Below are 22,443 nucleotides of genomic sequence, written 5' to 3' on the forward strand. Positions count from 1 at the left end.
TGGAACAAACCCTCCTCTGGGGGAGCAGTGGTTCGGAAGGGGAGAAATTTTAGCCCCTTAAAGGGGTTATCCACTAGTTGGACAAATGCTTTTTAATGAAATAGTTCCACCGCCCGCCCGCACCATTCTAGTGATGTCACCGCTGGATCTTCCAGGGCTCATGTCGCATTGTTATGCCCCTTAAAGCTCTGCAGCCAAGAGCGGCCAATAATGGGGAACACAATTTTTTAAGAGTTAGGTCAGACAACTGTTCTTAATTAATTTTTGGATGCTGAATCCAGAAATGATCTCAGTTTTTCTCTATCACGTCAAGTTTTTGAACTATAGGATTTTTGTCTTCTCAAAACTATGTAAACTACTGTACCTAAAAAGTGTTGTTGTTTTTTTAAATAGTACAAATATGAACAAAAAATGAAATATATAAGAAATAGGCATGACAAAGTTGTGACTACTCTTACAAGTTGCCACGTAGCTCTATATGAGTCAAATTGTAATCAGATAACAAGTCTTATTACAGATATCAGTGCAATTGTGCTTCTCTGACAGGTAAGATGTGGAGGAAAAACTTGACGTGCTAGAAAAAAACTGACTACATTTTTGGAATCAGCATGCCAATTTTAGTATAAATCAGCTCAAAAACCTAACTCAACAGAAAATGTTTTTCAAATTGTTCCCCTGTGTAATGTGTTATTTTTATTCTACAAGGGGGGGCTACATAGTTTTATAAGGGGTTCTACAGGTAGAAGAGAAATCATTGTGTAAAGTGTAGGGCTCTGCGGTCCTCTGACACTGATGTCCTGACGGGTGGAGCAGGTTGCAGCTTCTCTGGTGTTTTCCACCATGTTCTGTATCTGATCTCACTTAATGGAGCCGTATGGTAGAGAACGCTGGACGCAGGTACCCCGAGGATGCAGGTACCTGGAGGACGCAGGTACCCTGAGGACGCAGATTCCTTCGAGGACGCAGGTACTCAGAGGACGACGCAGGTACTCAGAGGACGACGCAGGTACTCAGAGGACGACGCAGGTACTCAGAGGACGACGCAGGTACTCAGAGGACGCAGGTACCCCGATGATACAGGTACCCTGAGGATACAGGTACTCAGAGGATGCAGGTACCCCGAGGGCACAGATTCCTTCGAGGACGCAGGTACTCAGAGGACGCAGGTATTCGGAGGACGCAGGTACTCGGAGGACGCAGGTACTCGGAAGACAAAGGTACTCGGAAGACAAAGGTACTCAGAGGACACAGGTAATCAGGATGCAGGTACTCAGAGAACACAGGTACTCGGAAGACAAAGGTACTCGGAAGACAAAGGTACTCGGAAGACAAAGGTACTCGGAAGACAAAGGTACTCGGAAGACAAAGGTACTCGGAAGACGCAGGTACTCGGAAGACGCAGGTACTCAGAGGACACAGGTACTCAGGACGCAGGTACTCAGGACACAGGTACTCAGAGGACGCAGGTACTCAGAGGACGCAGGTACTCGGAGGACGCAGGTACTCGGAAGACAAAGGTACTCAGAGGACACAGGTACTCAGGACGCAGGTACTCGGAAGACAAAGGTACTCAGAGGACACAGGTACTCAGGACGCAGGTACTCAGAGGACGCAGGTACTCAGAGGACGCAGGTACTCAGAGGACGTAGGTACTCGGAAGACGCAGGTACTTGGAAGACGCAGGTACTCGGAAGACGCAGGTACTCGGAAGACGCAGGTACTCGGAAGACAAAGGTACTCAGAGGACGCAGGTACTCAGAGGACGCAGGTACTCAGAGGACGCAGGTACTCGGAGGACGCAGGTACTCGGAAGACAAAGGTACTCAGAGGACACAGGTACTCAGGACGCAGGTACTCGGAAGACAAAGGTACTCAGAGGACACAGGTACTCAGGACGCAGGTACTCAGAGGACACAGGTACTCAGAGGACGCAGGTACTCGGAAGACGCAGGTACTCGGAGGACGCAGGTACTCGGAAGACAAAGGTACTCAGAGGACACAGGTACTCAGGACGCAGGTACTCGGAAGACAAAGGTACTCAGAGGACACAGGTACTCAGGACGCAGGTACTCAGAGGATGCAGGTACTCAGAGGACACAGGTACTCAGAGGACACAGGTACTCGGAAGACGCAGGTACTCGGAGGACGCAGGTACTCGGAAGACAAAGGTACTCAGAGGACACAGGTACTCAGGACGCAGGTACTCGGAAGACAAAGGTACTCAGAGGACGCAGGTACCCCCAGGATACAGGTACTCCGAGAGTGCAGATTCCTTGTGGGGTCAGGTACTCCAAGGGCGCAGATACCCCAAGGGCGCAGATTTCTGGGCAATCCTGAGCTGCTACTTGTCTGCTTCCATTGAGGGGTCAGGCTGCATGGATGGCAGGTGCTGGCATTACTATCACATTGGTTTTGGAGCCAGCAGCGTGCCCCGGGTGCTCTACTCTCAGTACAGAGCTAAAGCTTTGACATTAAACTGGTCAAATAGTCTGTGCTGTGACACTTGGGGGATGTGGGGGTGACACTCGGGGAAGATGTTAGTTTGACCCTCGGGGGGATGTGAGGGTGACACTTGGGGATGGCGGTAACACTCGGGGAGAGAGGGTGACACTCGGGGGATGTGAGGGTGACCCTCGGGGGGGGGGGGGTGAGTTTGACCCTCGGGGGGATGTGATGGTGACACTTGGGGATGGGGGTAACACTCGGGGAGAGAGGGTGACACTTGGGGATGGGGGTAACACTCGGGGAGAGAAGGTGACACTTGGACGATGTGAGGGTGACACTCGGGGGATTTGAGGGTGACACTTGGGGAGGGGTGGTGACACGCGTGGTGCCATTGTGGAGGGTGCAGAGCGGCGTGGCTGCTCCCGGCGAGCCTGTAACCTGAAGCAGAATAAACTGTACTCTTTTCTGCAGCGGATTTTGTGTCGTCCGAAATGATTTTGCTCCAATATTTTGATGAAACTCAGATTTTGGCTTGGATTTTGCCTGAAATGTACAGATCATATCCGTAACGTTACTGCCTTGCCACTTGCCATGTACTAGGTCCGGCCCACAGGTATTGTGCTGCTAATCAGTGCTGAATCTGCACCAGACAAAGCTGCAGGTGTTTTGTAATATGTGAATTGTCCCCAAGACCTTATTCAGACGACAGCGATGTCGTCCTGTGGTTCTTGTCACATGGCTGATAACTGCAGAGCAAAACCCACCTGTGCTTGATGTGTATCCGACAGCCGCGGTAGAGACATTCTAAGCTCCTTTAGCACAGTCCAGATATGGGGCCTCCATTCTGTGCCCATTCACTTCATATTTCTGTCTGGACGCCGAGCACAATACCCCTCCATGGACCTAAAGAAGCATCGAGCGTTCAGGCCTCCTGCAGACACCACTAGGGGAAGCAACAATATTGATCTAGCTCCATAGCTCCCCCTAATGGTGGCTGTAGGCTGCCAAAATATTACCATGCATCTCTTATGGATATGAAGGGATTTATTCTGTTTCACCATCCAAAGCGCGTTAGTTACAATTGTATCCAAAGTGAAGAATCATCTGCGATGTAAACCGACCGATACAATGTAACAGGGCAGGAGAGTGTTCACATTAGTCACTGCACTGAAGATATCCATACGCTCTGGTGTAACAGGGAAGCAGGAGATTGTGACTGCAGCTCTGGATGTGACTAAGGTAGAGAACATGGATCCTTGAAGTGACTGCAGCTCTGGATGTGACTAAGGTAGAGACCATGGATCTGTGAAGTGACTGCAGCTCTGGATGTGACTAAGGTAGAGGACGTGGATCTGTGAAGTGACTGCAGCTCTGGATGTGAGTAAGGTAGAGACCATGGATCTGTGAAGTGACTGCAGCTCTGGATGTGACTAAGGTAGAGGACGTGGATCTGTGAAGTGACTGCAGCTCTGGATGTGAGTAAGGTAGAGACCATGGATCTGTGAAGTGACTGCAGCTCTGGATGTGACTAAGGTAGAGGACGTGGATCTGTGAAGTGACTGCAGCTCTGGATGTGAGTAAGGTAGAGACCATGGATCTGTGAAGTGACTGCAGCTCTGGATGTGACTAAGGTAGAGACCATGGATCTGTGAAGTGACTGCAGCTCTGGATGTGAGTATGGTAGAGACCATGGATCTGTGAAGTGACTGCAGCTCTGGATGTGACTAAGGTGGAGGCCATGGATCTGTGAAGTGACTGCAGCTCTGGATGTGAGTAAGGTAGAGGCCATAGATCTGTGAAGTGACTGCAGCTCTGGATGTGAGTAAGGTAGAGGCCAGGGATCTGTGAAGTGACTGCAGCTCTGGATGTGAGTAAGGTAGAGGCCAGGGATCTGTGAAGTGACTGCAGCTCTGGATGTGACTAAGGTAGAGACCATGGATCTGTGAAGACACAGATCTGAAGTGACTGCAGCTCTGGATGTGAGTAAGGTAGAGGCCAGGGATCTGTGAAGTGACTGCAGCTCTGGATGTGACTAAGGTAGAGAACATGGATCTGTGAAATGACTGCAGCTCTGGATGTGAGTAAGGTAAAGGCCAGGGATCTGTGAAGTGACTGCAGCTCTGGATGTGACTAAGGTAGAGACCATGGATCTGTGAAGTGACTGCAGCTCTGGATGTGACTAAGGTAGAAAACATGGATCTGTGAAGTGACTGCAGCTCTGGATGTGAGTAAGGTAGAGACCATGGATCTGTGAAGTGACTGCAGCTCTGGATGTGACTAAGGTAGAGAACATTGATCTGTGAAATGACTGCAGCTCTGGATGTGAGTAAGGTAGAGGCCAGGGATCTGTGAAGTGACTGCAGCTCTGGATGTGACTAAGGTAGAGAACATGGATCTGTGAAATGACTGCAGCTCTGGATGTGAGTAAGGTAGAGGCCAGGGATCTGTGAAGTGATTGCAGCTCTGGATGTGACTAAGGTAGAGACCATGGATCTGTGAAGTGACTGCAGCTCTGGATGTGACTAAGGTAGAGAACATGGATCTGTGAAGTGACTGCAGCTCTGGATGTGAGTAAGGTAGAGACCATGGATCTGTGAAGTGACTGCAGCTCTGGATGTGACTAAGGTAGAGACCATGGATCTGTGACGTGACTGCAGCTCTGGATGTGACTAAGGTGGAGACCATGGATCTGTGAAGTGACTGCAGCTCTGGATGTGACTAAGGTGGAGACCATGGATCTGTGAAGTGACTGCAGCTCTGGATGTGAGTAAGGTAGAGACCATGGATCTGTGAAGTGACTGCAGCTCTGGATGTGACTAAGGTAGAGACCATGGATCTGTGACGTGACTGCAGCTCTGGATGTGACTAAGGTGGAGACCATGGATCTGTGAAGTGACTGCAGCTCTGGATGTGAGTAAGGTAGAGACCATGGATCTGTGAAGTGACTGCAGCTCTGGATGTGACTAAGGTAGAGACCATGGATCTGTGAAGTGACTGCAGCTCTGGATGTGACTAAGGTAGAGACCATGGATCTGTGACGTGACTGCAGCTCTGGATGTGACTAAGGTAGAGACCATGGATCTGTGAAGTGACTGCAGCTCTGGATGTGAGTAAGGTAGAGACCATGGATCTGTGAAGTGACTGCAGCTCTGGATGTGACTAAGGTAGAGGCCATGGATCTGTGAAGTGACTGCAGCTCTGGATGTGACTAAGGTGGAGGCCATGGATATGTGAAGTGACTGCAGCTCTGGATGCGACTAAGGTGGAGACCATGGATCTGTGACGTGACTGCCGCTATGGATGCGACTAAGGTGGAGACCATGGATCTGTGACGTGACTGCAGCTCTGGATGTGACTAAGGTAGAGACCATGGATCTGTGAAGTGACTGCAGCTCTGGATGTGAGTAAGGTAGAGACCATGGATCTGTGAAGTGACTGCAGCTCTGGATGTGACTAAGGTAGAGGCCATGGATCTGTGAAGTGACTGCAGCTCTGGATGTGACTAAGGTAGAGAACATGGATCTGTGAAGTGACTGCAGCTCTGGATGTGAGTAAGGTAGAGACCATGGATCTGTGAAGTGACTGCAGCTCTGGATGTGACTAAGGTAGAGAACATGGATCTGTGAAGTGACTGCAGCTCTGGATGTGAGTAAGGTAGAGACCATGGATCTGTGAAGTGACTGCAGCTCTGGATGTGACTAAGGTAGAGACCATGGATCTGTGACGTGACTGCAGCTCTGGATGTGACTAAGGTAGAGGCCATGGATCTGTGAAGTGACTGCAGCTCTGGATGTGACTAAGGTGGAGGCCATGGATCTGTGAAGTGACTGCAGCTCTGGATGCGACTAAGGTGGAGACCATGGATCTGTGACGTGACTGCCGCTATGGATGTGACTAAGGTGGAGACCATGGATCTGTGACGTGACTGCAGCTCTGGATGTGACTAAGGTAGAGACCATGGATCTGTGAAGTGACTGCAGCTCTGGATGTGAGTAAGGTAGAGACCATGGATCTGTGAAGTGACTGCAGCTCTGGATGTGACTAAGGTAGAGGCCATGGATCTGTGAAGTGACTGCAGCTCTGGATGTGACTAAGGTAGAGAACATGGATCTGTGAAGTGACTGCAGCTCTGGATGTGAGTAAGGTAGAGACCATGGATCTGTGAAGTGACTGCAGCTCTGGATGTGACTAAGGTAGAGAACATTGATCTGTGAAATGACTGCAGCTCTGGATGTGAGTAAGGTAGAGGCCAGGGATCTGTGAAGTGACTGCAGCTCTGGATGTGACTAAGGTAGAGAACATGGATCTGTGAAATGACTGCAGCTCTGGATGTGAGTAAGGTAGAGGCCAGGGATCTGTGAAGTGATTGCAGCTCTGGATGTGAGTAAGGTAGAGACCATGGATCTGTGAAGTGACTGCAGCTCTGGATGTGACTAAGGTAGAGAACATGGATCTGTGAAGTGACTGCAGCTCTGGATGTGAGTAAGGTAGAGACCATGAATCTGTGAAGTGACTGCAGCTCTGGATGTGACTAAGGTAGAGACCATGGATCTGTGACGTGACTGCAGCTCTGGATGTGACTAAGGTGGAGACCATGGATCTGTGAAGTGACTGCAGCTCTGGATGTGACTAAGGTGGAGACCATGGATCTGTGAAGTGACTGCAGCTCTGGATGTGAGTAAGGTAGAGACCATGGATCTGTGAAGTGACTGCAGCTCTGGATGTGACTAAGGTAGAGACCATGGATCTGTGACGTGACTGCAGCTCTGGATGTGACTAAGGTGGAGACCATGGATCTGTGAAGTGACTGCAGCTCTGGATGTGAGTAAGGTAGAGACCATGGATCTGTGAAGTGACTGCAGCTCTGGATGTGACTAAGGTAGAGACCATGGATCTGTGAAGTGACTGCAGCTCTGGATGTGACTAAGGTAGAGACCATGGATCTGTGACGTGACTGCAGCTCTGGATGTGACTAAGGTAGAGACCATGGATCTGTGAAGTGACTGCAGCTCTGGATGTGAGTAAGGTAGAGACCATGGATCTGTGAAGTGACTGCAGCTCTGGATGTGACTAAGGTAGAGGCCATGGATCTGTGAAGTGACTGCAGCTCTGGATGTGACTAAGGTGGAGGCCATGGATCTGTGAAGTGACTGCAGCTCTGGATGCGACTAAGGTGGAGACCATGGATCTGTGACGTGACTGCCGCTATGGATGTGACTAAGGTGGAGACCATGGATCTGTGACGTGACTGCAGCTCTGGATGTGACTAAGGTAGAGACCATGGATCTGTGAAGTGACTGCAGCTCTGGATGTGAGTAAGGTAGAGACCATGGATCTGTGAAGTGACTGCAGCTCTGGATGTGACTAAGGTAGAGGCCATGGATCTGTGAAGTGACTGCAGCTCTGGATGTGACTAAGGTGGAGGCCATGGATCTGTGAAGTGACTGCAGCTCTGGATGCGACTAAGGTGGAGACCATGGATCTGTGACGTGACTGCAGCTATGGATGTGACTAAGGTGGAGACCATGGATCTGTGACGTGACTGCGCTTTATCCAAGCTGCAGCAGATATTCCTGCCCTTACTGTGGGGGGCAGCGGCACAGGTCTGGGGGTACAGGCCGGGCTCGGCACTACTATCATTTCTCATTGTTATGTTGCTGCCGGTGCCAGGGAGACAGTCAGGAGTCCGTGACCTTGATGGTGTCCCGATACCCAGAACAGTTAATTGGGACCAATTAGCCGAGAAATCGAGTCTCCTGGAAGCAGGATTGTCATGAAGGTGATGGTTCGCTCTTCCTGTCCTTGCGTTGCTTTGCATATCACAGTGCCACATTAATGATGTCCCCGCACACCAAGAACAACATCCAGACACGGGCTAAATTATAAGTGGGGACACCAAAGTGGAACAAATGGCAAACACGGGCGCCTCTCGTACTGATGGAATAGCAGCTGCTGTGCACATTATTGCTTTGTGGCTTCATGCGGTGGCCGCGCTCCAACCTGCCCAGGTGTCGGAAAAGCCTGATAAGTCTCCCATCTTTACTGTCTTTACAGCCGCTCCGAGGGGGCCCAAAATATCCATGACCCCGCTGAGAGCCCGGATGGGGGACACGGTCCGGATGATAGTGCAAGGATTTCAGGTAAGGATGCGGAGAGCGCCGGACTCCGGCAGAACGCAATGGCGGAGTCCTCATCAGTGCGTTCACCTTATTTCCAGGGTCATTATACAAGACACACTAATTAAGTACACCCCACCAGAGTCCTGCCACCAGGCACGTAGAACGGGAGGAAAGAGGCACTGTAGGAAAGTGGGGGTGTTACTGCGATGTTAGGGGCCACACTTCAAATTCCTCTGAGAACGTCGGCTAAGACGGAATAAGGATGGTAGATCCATCAGCCGTCAGGATTACCGGCCCTCCACTGTCATTATCATTAGCCTTTCCTATCACCCACACAGAACGAGGTTTTCCCGGAGCCCCTCTTTACATGGACGAGGGTCGGAGGGCGACTTCTGGACGGGAGCTCTGAGCACGATGGCAAAGAACTGGTCCTGGAGAGGGTCCCAGCCGAACTGAATGGCTCCATGTACCGCTGCACCGCTCAGAACCCGCTGGGCTCTACAGACACACATACACGGTTAATAGTATTTGGTAAGTGTATTTCTGGGGTGCCAATCTCCAATTCTCGGACATCCTACATTGTCCGATATCAATATAAGTCACCTTTACCAACCAAGGTGAGAAGGTGTGAGCTTGCAGGGGGCGCTAATGTTTTGTGAACTTTTTGAAAGGAAAAATCACTATGTTTTATACTGCAGCAGCTCTCCATACGGGGGCTGGGTCTGGTGTTACTTGTAGGAAGGAGACCCAGGTTCTTAAAGGGTTAATGATGAGGAGGAGAGGCCCAAGGTCCAGACCAGATACACCATGATCAGACTTCACATAGCCAAGATAATCGCACCCGGGATCGTGGAAAAAAAATTCAATAAAAATCCAGACTTGCAGATGTTGCTTTGGAACCGCAGAGAATCCGCAGCTAAAGCCACAAAATTACTTTTATTGAAAATTTATTTGTAGATGTTTTTTGTTTGTTATTGAAAAATAAAATTGGAGAAAAATCGACAAGAAATTAGTTCACAAAGCACAACGATGAAAGTTTCTGCAGCTTGTAGATGAAAATTAATAAAAGATCATCTACTTGCTGGTTTCACCAAAATTAGAATTCCTAATATAGAGGTGGCCCCTGCAGCTGCCATAGACAGGGGCCCCAGCTCATCCTTCAACACATGGACTCACAGGGGAGAGGAGAAGCCATCGGGTGAGAGAGCATGGGATACCATGGTAGGGGCAGGGTCACCGGCAGTAATACGGCTCCTTATTATAGATTCCCCTAGCCCTGTGCCAAATGTTTCCATGACACTTCACAGAATCCAGGGCGATACGTTGTAACCATCTCTAACAAACTGTCTGTTTCCTCACAGAAAATCCTAATATTCCAAGGGGAACAGAGGAGTCAAACGGTGAGTTAAGACCTATAGCAGAAAATCTTTCTGCAAAAAAGACCAAAATATAAAAATAGGCAACTGTCTCCATTAGAAAGAGGAGCAAAAACTAGATGGCGAGTCCTGCAGAAAAGTAAAGTACAGAATGGAGGAAACGATAAGTCGCAACTGTCGGAGCAGGATAGAAAAGGCCACACACATTGTAACTATTAGGGAAGGACAGCGAAGAAGACACATTGTAACCAACAAGGAGGTCAGAGGCGATGATGTGTGGGAACTATTGGGTGAGGACGAAGGAGACAAAATATTGTAACTATAAAGGGAAGAGGGACGCATTGTAATCATCAAGGAGGACAGAGGCGATGACATGTGGGAACTATCGAGTGAGGACGAAGGCGATGATATGTGGGAACTATCGAGGAAGGATGAAGGAGATGATATGTGGGAACTATCGAGTGAGGACGAAGGCGATGATATGTGGGAACTATCGGGGAAGGATGAAGGCGATGATAACTATTAGGGAATGACGGAGAAGACAATACATTGTAACCATCAGGGAGGACAGAGGCGATGATATGTGGGAACTATCGATGATATGTGGGAACTATCGGGGAAGGATGAAGGCGATGATATGTGGGAACTATCGGGGAAGGATGAAGGCGATGATATGTGGGAACTATTGGGGAAGGATGAAGGCGATGATATGTGGGAACTATCGGGTGAGGACGAAGGCGATGATATGTGGGAACTATCGGGGAAGGATGAAGGCGATGATATGTGGGAACTATCGGGGAAGGATGAAGGCGATGATATGTGGGAACTATCGGGGAAGGATGAAGGCGATGATATGTGGGAACTATCGAGTGAGGACGAAGGCGATGATATGTGGGAACTATCGGGGAAGGATGAAGGCGATGATATGTGGGAACTATCGAGTGAGGACGAAGGCGATGATATGTGGGAACTATCGAGGAAGGATGAAGGAGATGATATGTGGGAACTATCGAGTGAGGACGAAGGCGATGATATGTTGGAACTATCGGGGAAGGATGAAGGCGATGATAACTATTAGGGAATGACGGAGAAGACAATACATTGTAACCATCAGGGAGGACAGAGGCGATGATATGTGGGAACTATCGAGTGAGGACGAAGGCGATGATATGTGGGAACTATCGGGGAAGGATGAAGGCGATGATAACTATTAGGGAATGACGGAGAAGACAATACATTGTAACCATCAGGGAGGACAGAGGCGATGATATGTGGGAACTATCGGGTGAGGACGAAGGCGATGATATGTGGGAACTATCGGGGAAGGATGAAGGCGATGATATGTGGGAACTATTGGGGAAGGATGAAGGCAATGATATGTGGGAACTATTGGGGAAGGATGAAGGCGATGATATGTGGGAACTATCGGGGAAGGATGAAGGCGATGATATGTGAGAACTATCGGGTGAGGACGAAGGCGATGATATGTGGGAACTATCGGGTGAGGACGAAGGCGATGATATGTGGGAACTATCGGGGAAGGATGAAGGAGATGATATGTGGGAACTATCGGGGAAGGATGAAGGCGATGATATGTGGGAACTATCGGGGAAGGATGAAGGCGATGATATGTGGGAACTATCGAGTGAGGACGAAGGCGATGATAACTATTAGGGAATGACGGAGAAGACAATACATTGTAACCATCAGGGAGGACAGAGGCGATGATATGTGGGAACTATCGAGTGAGGATGAAGGCGATGATATGTGGGAACTATCGGGTGAGGACGAAGGCGATGATATGTGGGAACTATCGAGGAAGGATGAAGGAGATGATATGTGGGAACTATCGAGTGAGGACGAAGGCGATGATATGTGGGAACTATCGGGGAAGGATGAAGGCGATGATAACTATTAGGGAATGACGGAGAAGACAATACATTGTAACCATCAGGGAGGACAGAGGCGATGATATGTGGGAACTATCGAGTGAGGATGAAGGCGATGATATGTGGGAACTATCGGGTGAGGACGAAGGCGATGATATGTGGGAACTATCGAGGAAGGATGAAGGAGATGATATGTGGGAACTATCGGGTGAGGACGAAGGCGATGATATGTGGGAACTGTCGGGGAAGGATGAAGGCGATGATATGTGGGAACTATCGGGTGAGGACGAAGGCGATGATATGTGGGAACTATCGGGTGAGGACGAAGGCGATGATATGTGGGAACTATCGGGTGAGGACGAAGGCGATGATATGTGGGAACTATCGGGTGAGGACGAAGGCGATGATAACTATTAGGGAATGACAGAGAAGACAATACATTGTAACCATCAGGGAGGACAGAGGCGATGATATGTGGGAAATATAGGGGAGGACGAAGGAGAAGATATGTCGTAACTATCAGGGGAGAACAGAGGAGGCCAAACATTGTAACCATCAGGGCGGACGAAGGCGATGATGTGTGGGAACTATCGGGTGAGGACGAAGGCGATGATGTGTGGGAACTATCGGGTGAGGACGAAGGCGAGGATATGTGGGAACTATCGGGGAAGGATGAAGGCGATGATAACTATTAGGGGATGACGGAGAAGACAATACATTGTAACCATCAGGGAGGACAGAGGCGATGATATTTGGGAACTATAGGGGAGGACGAAGGAGAAGATATGTCGTAACTATCAGGGGAGAACAGAGGAGGCCAAACATTGTAACCATCAGGGCGGACGAAGGCGATGATGTGTGAGAACTATTAGGGGAGGACGATGAAGATGATACATTGTTACCATCAGGGAGGACGGAGGCGATGAAATGTAGGAACTATCAGGTGAGGACTAAGCAGACGATATGTTATAGCTATCGGGAGGACAGAGGAGACAATATGTCGGAATTATCGGAGCAGGATGGAGAAAACAATACATTGTTACTGTTGTTACTATTAGTGGAGGATGGATGAGCCGATGCTTTGCAACAAGCTATAAGGGCAGGACAAAGGAGGCCAAACATTGTAACTATTAGGGAAGGATGGAGGTGGTGATACGTCTACACTATTGGAGGAGGATGGTGTAAATGATACACTGCAACAAATTATTAGGACAGTAGAAAGATTTGCACTGCTGATGGGTTGTGTAGACAGACAACGGTTAGGTTATGTGCACACTCCGTCTTTTTCAGGCATGTTCACTCCAAAGACCATCTGAAAAAGTGCTAACTAAACTTTCAAAAGAGTGAAGCGTTTCTATGTAAAAACAACTCAGAAAAAAATGGAAAATGCGGGCAACAAAAAATATCTTAAGAAAAATGCTCCAAAAAATTGGTTCTCAAAAAACTGAACAAAGTGCTCAGGAAACTACTAGTGATGAAGTGAGTATACTCGTTGCTCGGGTTTTGCTGAGCACGCTCGGGTGGTCACCGAGTATTTGTTAGTGCTCGAAGATGTAGTTGGAGTAGGACTTTTAGTCTAGCAGCAGCATAATTTACAGCTGCTGGACAGGCTGAATACATGTGAGGAACGCCTGTTTGTTAGGGAATTCCCACATGTATTCAGGGTGTCCAGCAGCCGTAAATCATGCAGCTGAGGCGACGAAAACTAAATGTTCGAGCCCTACAAAATACTTGGAGACCACCCAAGCAGCAATGCTACTCGCTCATCACTAGAAACTACCCAAAAATGCTTAAAAAAAATATTTTTATGGAACTAAAACGCCGTTGTTTGCTGAAAAGTCTTCTTCTTGAATAACTGGGTAGGTTTGCCACCTGATAAAGACGCTGTGTGCCCTAAACCTTAAGCACTACTACTTTAATTTTGGTTTCTGCAGAGGATACATTGGTAATGTGGGGTGTTACTGGGGTGAGGGGCAGGTTCCCGCACTTCCCCTTCCTCTGTCACCTCAGATTGTGCTCTCCTCTCCCCGGGTCTCCTTTCCTTCCTTCATACTAACACCTGACCCCGCTCCCTGTGTCCTGCTCACGCTGCATGGTAGATTATAAGACGATATGGCTGCAGTCTCAGGTGTGGCGTAACGTGCATGGCGCCGCTCACCTAAGTGGGAAAGTCAGATGATAGGAGTAGTAGTAGCCTTCGTCTCCGCTATAACATGGTTGCAGTAAACAATGTGTATTTCTTATCCACTACATTGATAATGATTATGAAATTATTTGGAGAATCAAGAACCCAAAGTCTCCTGTAGTGAATTTATTGTCTGTACATGTCCCCGCTTAATTGTAAAGTGCTGTGGAATATGTTGGCGCTATATAAATAAAAATGATGATTATTATGCCCCAGCAGCCATGTCAGTGGTCTGTTACCTCCAAAGCGCAGTAAACAGCCTTCTACCTGCCAGAATCCCCAAAGCCTCCTGTGATTTGCAGGCCGGAGCGACATGACCATGCCATGGTCTCTACTAATAGAAAGAGGAGTCCAGAATTCTGGAGGCCACGGACCACTTCTGTACACACAGTGAATGGCGCAGTGGCCGCACATGCTCACTAATGCTCGCAGGAGACATTGAGCCTGCAGATCTCTTGATCAGTGGGGGTCCGGCGCTTGGGGGCCACAGCTGCAATGGCTACCTATATGATCAGATATATGGCCCCAAGGATCTGTACAGATGTCACAATGTGACCATAGCCGTCCTCTCCGATGATCTTTATTTCTACGTCTGTGGAGATTCTGCATTTATCTTCTTACCGTACAGAAAACTTCGGTAATTTTCACCTAATTTTGCTTCTGAGAAACTTTTGGAAAATGACAGCGATTAAAATCTTCATGACAGTAAGATAATTTGTGCTGCAGGATGAATGGATTGTTCTCCGCGCACCTGGACTTAGAAAAGACGAGAGCCTCATGTACATTCATGTTCCACGGCGACGGCGGCTATTCACGGAATCTTCGTCATGACATTAACATAAACCCACCGAGCATAAATTCTGAGAGGCCCCCAACACTGCAACCATTGTACAGAATATGGAGCATGAAAGAGCAACATTACCTACAGCCACTGTAACGACCCAGCAGCTGTGCGCACATGTAGCAGCAGTAGTGACGGGCGCAGGCAGCACCACACACTCTGCTACTGCATCTTATTATTGTTTTTGGCAATTCAAAAAAAATTGAGCAATTCTCAAAATGTAAAGTTCCAGTCCAGATCTACAGTCGGCATCAATCTATAGGGCACGTACGCATTAGATGAATGTTGGGGGAAGAAAAGGACCCGAAGAGGGTCTGAGTGCAGGGAATAGAGAGGGACCTAGAGGAGGGGGACAGAAGGAGAGAGGGGTCATGAGGACAGAAAGATCTGGATGAGGGGGACATGGGTCCTGTGAGGGGAGGACAGCAGGGCGTAGAAGATGGGAGGGTCTGGATATGCTGTCAGGCATCTGAGCGAAGACACAGGAGTCTAGGGTGGGGGAAGAACAGAGGGGTTTGGAGGAGGGAAACAGGAGTCTGGCCGAAGGGAGGACAGAGGTCTGGAGGAGGGGGACACAGGGGTCCAGATGACAGAAGGGTCTGGAGGGAAGGACAGTGGGTTCTGGAGGAGGGGAGGACAAATGGTCTGGAGGAGATGACAAAAGAATCTGGAGGAGGGGACAAAATGCGATAGAGGAAGGGATGACAAGCATCTGGAGGAGAGGGGAACATAGTGTTCTGGTGGAGAGGAGGACAGAAGGCTCTGGATGAGTTTATTTGGCTGAAAATTTGTATGTAATGATAACGTACAGCAAGCGATTTTAATATTTTATATATACCTCATAAATAAAAGCCAACAAATAAAAAAAAACCTTCAAGAACATGTCCCTATGCAGCGAAGCAAATCCGTATTCAGCTTCTCACACCCTAAATACAGCTTTCTAAGGGTGAGGACGGAGCCTGCACAGCGTGTGCGCTCCTGGCTGGATCCCATGCACTTTGTCTGTTCATCAGCAGTTTAACACTCTTCAGCACAGTGCAGGAGCAGCTCTTGGTTGTCTGCACACAGCTCCTCTGCCTGTCAGCTGGTTCCTGTGAGCTCAGTGACATCGGCAATTCTCAGTGTAATTGATCGTCCTCAGACATATTTGCTGTAATTTTCATCACTTACGGGGAAGACAGGAGCCAGCAGCTGACAGACTAACACTGAGAAGTGCTCATGTCACAGAGCAAAGAGGAACCAGCTGACTGGCAGAGGAGCAGTGTGGCCAAACACTGAGGGGAAGTGCCGATGTCACTGAGCAGTGTGGTGAACACTGAGGGGAAGTGCCGATGTCACTGAGCATGCAGGAAGCAGCTGACAGCTAGAAGAGCAGTGTGGTGAACACTGAGGGGAAGTGCCATGTCACTCAGCACACAGGAACCAGCTGACAGCTAGAAGAGCAGTGTAGTGAACACTGAGGGGAAGTGCCACTGTCACTGAGCACGCAGGAACCAGCTGACAGCTAGAAGAGCAGTGTGGTGAACACTGAGGGGAAGTGCCATGTCACTCAGCACACAGGAACCAGCTGACAGCTAGAAGAGCAGTGTGGTCAAACACTGAGGGGAAGTGCCGATGTCACTGAGCACGCAGGAACCAGCTGACAGCTAGAAGAGCAGTGTGGTGAACACTGAGGGGAAGTGCCGATGTCACTGAGCACACAGGAACCAGCTGACAGCTAGAAGAGCAGTGTGGTCAAACACTGAGGGGAAGTGCCGATGTCACTGAGCACGCAGGAACCAGCTGACAGCTAGAAGAGCAGTGTGGTGAACACTGAGGGGAAGTGCTGATGTCACTGAGCACCAGGAACCAGCTGACAGGTAGAAGAGCAGTGTGGTGAACACTGAGGGGAAGTGCTGATGTCACTCAGCATGCAGGAACCAGCTGACAGCTAGAAGAGCAGTGTAGTGAACACTGAGGGGAAGTGCCGATGTCACTGAGCACGCAGGAACCAGCTGACAGCTAGAAGAGCAGTGTGGTGAACACTGAGGGGAAGTGCCGATGTCACTGAGCACGCAGGAACCAGCTGACAGCTAGAAGAGCAGTGTGGTCAAACACTGAGGGGAAGTGCCACTGTCACTGAGCACGCAGGAACCAGCTGACAGCTAGAAGAGCAGTGTGGTGAACACTGAGGGGAAGTGCTGATGTCACTCAGCACACAGGAACCAGCTGACAGGTAGAAGAGCAGTGTGGTGAACACTGAGGGGAAGTGCTGATGTCACTCAGCATGCAGGAACCAGCTGACAGCTAGAAGAGCAGTGTAGTGAACACTGAGGGGAAGTGCCGATGTCACTGAGCACGCAGGAACCAGCTGACAGCTAGAAGAGCAGTGTGGTCAAACACTGAGAGGAAGTGCCATGTCACTCAGCACACAGGAACCAGCTGACAGCTAGAAGAGCAGTGTGGTCAAACACTGAGGGGAAGTGCCGATGTCACTGAGCACGCAGGAACCAGCTGACAGCTAGAAGAGCAGTGTGGTCAAACACTGAGGGGAAGTGCCACTGTCACTGAGCACGCAGGAACCAGCTGACAGCTAGAAGAGCAGTGTAGTGAACACTGAGGGGAAGTGCTGATGTCACTCAGCACACAGGAACCAGCTGACAGCTAGAAGAGCAGTGTAGTGAACACTGAGGGGAAGTGCCGATGTCACTGAGCACGCAAGAACCAGCTGACAGCTAGAAAAGCAGTGTAGTGAACACTGAGGGGAAGTGCCAATGTCACTGAGCACGCAGGAACCAGCTGACAGCTAGAAGAGCAGTGTGGTCAAACACTGAGGGGAAGTGCCGATGTCACTGAGCACGCAGGAACCAGCTGACAGCTAGAAGAGCAGTGTGGTGAACACTGAGAGGAAGTGCCATGTCACTCAGCACACAGGAACCAGCTGACAGCTAGAAGAGCAGTGTAGTGAACACTGAGGGGAAGTGCCAATGTCACTGAGCACGCAGGAACCAGCTGACAGCTAGAAGAGCAGTGTGGTGAACACTGAAGGGAAGTGCCGATGTCACTGAGCACCAGGAACCAGCTGACAGCTAGAAGAGCAGTGTGGTGAACACTGAAGGGAAGTGCTGATGTCACTGAGCACGCAGGAACCAGCTGACAGCTAGAAGAGCAGTGTGGTGAACACTGAGAGGAAGTGCCATGTCACTCAGCACACAGGAACCAGCTGACAGCTAGAAGAGCAGTGTAGTGAACACTGAGGGGAAGTGCCAATGTCACTGAGCACGCAGGAACCAGCTGACAGCTAGAAGAGCAGTGTGGTGAACACTGAGGGGAAGTGGCGATGTCACTGAGCACACAGGAACCAGCTGACAGCTAGAAGAGCAGTGTAGTGAACACTGAGGGGAAGTGCCAATGTCACTGAGCACCAGGAACCAGCTGACAGCTAGAAGAGCAGTGTGGTGAACACTGAAGGGAAGTGCTGATGTCACTGAGCACGCAGGAACCAGCTGACAGCTAGAAGAGCAGTGTGGTGAACACTGAGAGGAAGTGCCATGTCACTCAGCACACAGGAACCAGCTGACAGCTAGAAGAGCAGTGTAGTGAACACTGAGGGGAAGTGCCGATGTCATTGAGCACGCAGGAACCAGCTGACAGCTAGAAGAGCAGTGTGGTGAACACTGAAGGGAAGTGCCGATGTCACTGAGCACCAGGAACCAGCTGACAGCTAGAAGAGCAGTGTGGTGAACACTGAAGGGAAGTGCTGATGTCACTGAGCACCAGGAACCAGCTGACAGCTAGAAGAGCAATGCGGTCAAACACTGAGGGGAAGTGCCACTGTCACTGAGCACGCAGGAACCAGCTGACAGCTAGAAGAGCAGTGTAGTGAACACGGAGAGGAAGTGCCAATGTCACTGAGCACGCAGGAACCAGCTGACAGCTAGAAGAGCAGTGTGGTGAACACTGAGGGGAAGTGCTGATGTCACTGAGCACGCAGGAACCAGCTGACAGCTAGAAGAGCAGTGTGGTCAAACACTGAGGGGAAGTGCCGATGTCACTGAGCACACAGGAACCAGCTGACAGCTAGAAGAGCAGTGTAGTGAACAATGAGGGGAAGTGCTGATGTCACTGAGCACCAGGAACCAGCGGACAGCTAGAAGAGCAGTGTGGTGAACACTGACGTGTAATGGTTACCAGTGTGACGTGTAATGGTTGCCAGTGTGATGTGTAATAGCTACTAGTGTAATAGTTACCAGTGTAATGTGTGATGGTTACCAGCTCCTCGCAGCTTTCAGCTCACAGACAGACAGGATGCAATATTGTTGCAATACAGCAGAGCTGAAGAGACGCAAAAAATGTGTTTTTGAAGAAGACTAATGTCATTTCTGTTCTGTGTTAGTTACTTGTCTGACTGGTAACTCCCCTTCATGTAAGCTCTGGAGGCAGAGTTATCTCCAGGCATCATCAAGTCCAGAGCCTGACGAAGCTGCCTCCGCAGTGATACGTGTGGGGTCTCTCCCACCTCTCCCTGGTCCCAGGACTGCTTTGCCCTCATTATGGACATTGTTGACTTTTTAGCTTGATCCTGTGACTGCTTGACATAGGTGATATACATTGATTCCCTACAGCTCTTATTGGTGCTTTCACCTTAATGATTCTTTAGATACTTTATTACCATTTTGCCTGTAGGCTACCACCCCTTCATTCATAGGCTATCATACCTGGGGCTGTTTATCACCTTGCCCTTATATACATGTATGTATATATATATATGTATATGCATGTCTCTATGTCCTAACAGTTTATGGGGGGTTTGTTGGGCCCACCTATTTACATTTGCTTGTTTACTGTCTTTGGGGACGTCCACTTTCGGTTTTTTTTTTACTTGGTAAATTATACGGCTTTCAAATTTTGATTCCACTATAAAATTTTGCATATTGTCTATTGATATCTGCCTTGTTATGTCAGAGTTGTTTAAACGGGGACAATCCCATTTATTGTCTACTTATATTATAGTCTTTTTTTACTTTTCTATGGATTAATCCCATGGATGTGGTTGTGTTGTTTTTGTATTTTGGGGGGGGGGGGTTTTTCTGTATTTCACAGAGTTAATAAATTTATACCTTTTTGCAAAAAATATTTTTTTCTTGAGTGCACCATTTCCATGCATTGACCTTTTTCTTTTTTTTTCTGGCACATTTCCCTTCATGCATGGTGCTGCACCCATCTGTAGGTCATTTACGCCTATTTGTGTAGTGCACCCTACACCTTTTGCAGAGCCTGGAAGAAGTCATTTATATAAAGTGATAAAAGATTAATTCTCAGTAACACCACCTCTGATACAGACACCCAGGGAAGACTGTTCTCAGCTAGCCTGTATCACCATAGTAATAGCTTAGATAGGCCAAATGCAGAGATTCCCTTAAGGCCGGTTTCACACGTCAGTGGCTCTGGTACGTGTGGTGACAGTTTCCTCACGTACCGGAGACACTGACTCACGTAGACACATTAAAATCAATGTGTCTCTGCACATGTCACATGTCAGCCCTAATCCCCCCCCCCCCCCCCCCCCCCCCCCCGCGTGTGGTGCTGAAGCCCCATTCATCCCTTTTTCCCAGCAGCGTTTGCTGGAAAGAAGGAATGAATAATTTTTTTTTATTTTTTTTTGTTTTTAAAATAAAGTTGCCGGTAATCTGCCCCCTCCCACCCCCTGTGCGCCCCCCCGCTGGCAATAAAATACTTACCCAGCTCCCTCGGCGCTTACATCCTTTCAGCTTAAGCTGTAAGCGCCGAGGGAGCTGGGTAAGTATTTTAATGCCAGTGGGGGGGCGCACAGGGGGTGGGAGGGGGCAGATTACCGGCAACTTTATTTTAAAAACAAAAATAAATTATAAAAAAAGATTATTCATTCCTTCTTTCCAGCGAACGCTGCTGGGAAGAAGGGATGAATATCGGCTTCAGCACCACATGCAGGGGACAGCGCTTAACTCTAGCGCTGTCTCCTGCACGGTCCGTGTGGTCCTCAGTCGGCACACGGCTGCCGCACGTGTGCCACACTGATGTTCAACGTAAGCACACGGACACGGATAATTCCGGTACCGGAATTATCTGGACGTGTGAGACTGGCCTTATAAAGTGTTTCTCAGAATAATAGTAACTTTCCTAATATATTCTCGGTCCGTGTTTCCCCATTCCCAGCTCTCGGCTTCCTGTGAGTGATTGTAGACGTGTTGCCTAAATTGACAGCGGGCTGAGCTGTTCCCCCTGCCGCGCTTGTTACAATGTATCCGAGCGCACAATTCTGGGTGGGCTTCTGCTCTCTGGACTTCGTGTCAGTGATACATTGTAGCCACAATTCAATTTCAAGATGTAAACAGGTATTTCCTCTTTCATTGACATCAAACAGATACTTTAAAATAGTGAAGGATGGAAACAAAGTGAATTAAGAAATGACAGACGTCAATGAGCGGTGCGAGTAGTTGTCTGCGCCATTCTTTGCTGTTGCCTTTGTACCATTTTCCACGTCCCCTTCGTTGTCATTTCTCCCCCCAGTCTAACTTTTGTCTTTTTGTTCCCGCAGGTTCTGTCTCCATGTACAGCCACCCAAGATTCATTTTGGTGCTCATACTTTTGACAGTGATTTTGGAACTCACGTGAGACTAAGACACTCCGCTAACCTCCACCCCAATGAGGACTCCACAAAGCATCAATCACACGGACGTCCATTTTATTTTCTATACTAGCTCCCGTCTTGTTGGTTTCTGTCTGTGTTTTAGCTTCCTTGAGCTGATAAATTTAAAAAAAGAAAAAAAAAAAACCACAAAATCTTTCCTTCTCGATGTTGAACTATTGTTCTTTACGGCGGCGGTCTGATCGTCCGGACGCAAGACTTCACAGAGAAGCGCAGTACATTTACATTGGATTCACTGGGAATCTGCGATCTGCCTGAATAATGGTTTTAAGCTCAACTTCGCAAACAAAGATGGCGGCCACTGGAATAAATATAGGACTCGGTGGTGGACGCTCTCACACCTATGACACCTGCCTGATGATGGACACAACCAGGACGGGTGACAGAGATTTAGTAATAATAAAAAATATAAAAATAAAAAGATACTTTTAAGTGATATGAATAAAATCCAGATGTTCTATATCTGCTCGTCATTCATCCGTTACAATGTTACAGAGAATTGATGGCAGGGCGGTAGGTGAGATACTTTGTTGTCGTGGTTACTAGTCCTAAATATTACCAGCACCCATACATAGCACAAATGATGTATGTCTGCAATTAACTTTACTGGCTGAATTGCTGAATCAGTAAAAAATATAAAATTATAGCAGCCCAAGATTCCTATTTTCTAGCACAAAGCTCCAAATTCCTTGCACACTGACAAATTATGCCTGACTGCAGCTAACACTAGAGGAAACTAACTGTATATGGTGTCAATAGGGGAGCTGGATGTATACAGGGAGCGCCCCCTGGTGGTGGCTGCAGACAGGATCTTATCATGTATCTCTGCATACAGGGAGCGCCCCCTAGTGGTGGCTGCAGACAGGATCTTATCATGTATCTCTGTATACAGGGAGCTCCCCCTAGTGGTGGCTGCAGACA

General features: G+C 48.7%; 1 protein-coding gene across 2 annotated transcripts in view; it reads left to right on the forward strand.

The window, feature by feature from the left end:
* The window catches only part of IGSF21 (immunoglobin superfamily member 21), a 419,989-nt gene extending 398,007 nt beyond the window's left edge, over nucleotides 1-21,982 (forward strand). Inside the window, exons 7-10 of one of the 2 annotated variants that reach the window (XM_069740854.1) lie at nucleotides 8,500-8,585; nucleotides 8,903-9,095; nucleotides 9,926-9,964; nucleotides 21,412-21,982. In XM_069740854.1, coding sequence (XP_069596955.1) covers nucleotides 8,500-8,585; nucleotides 8,903-9,095; nucleotides 9,926-9,964; nucleotides 21,412-21,488 — 395 coding nt within the window. In that variant the 3' untranslated portion in view covers nucleotides 21,489-21,982. The remainder of the gene's footprint in view (nucleotides 1-8,499; nucleotides 8,586-8,902; nucleotides 9,096-9,925; nucleotides 9,965-21,411) is intronic. The other variant, XM_069740855.1, reaches the window with a different exon arrangement.
* Nucleotides 21,983-22,443: the final 461 nt, after the last annotated feature.

This window comes from Ranitomeya imitator, chromosome 10, assembly GCF_032444005.1.
Source record: "Ranitomeya imitator isolate aRanImi1 chromosome 10, aRanImi1.pri, whole genome shotgun sequence".
In the NCBI taxonomy this organism is placed as follows: Eukaryota; Metazoa; Chordata; class Amphibia; order Anura; family Dendrobatidae; genus Ranitomeya; species Ranitomeya imitator.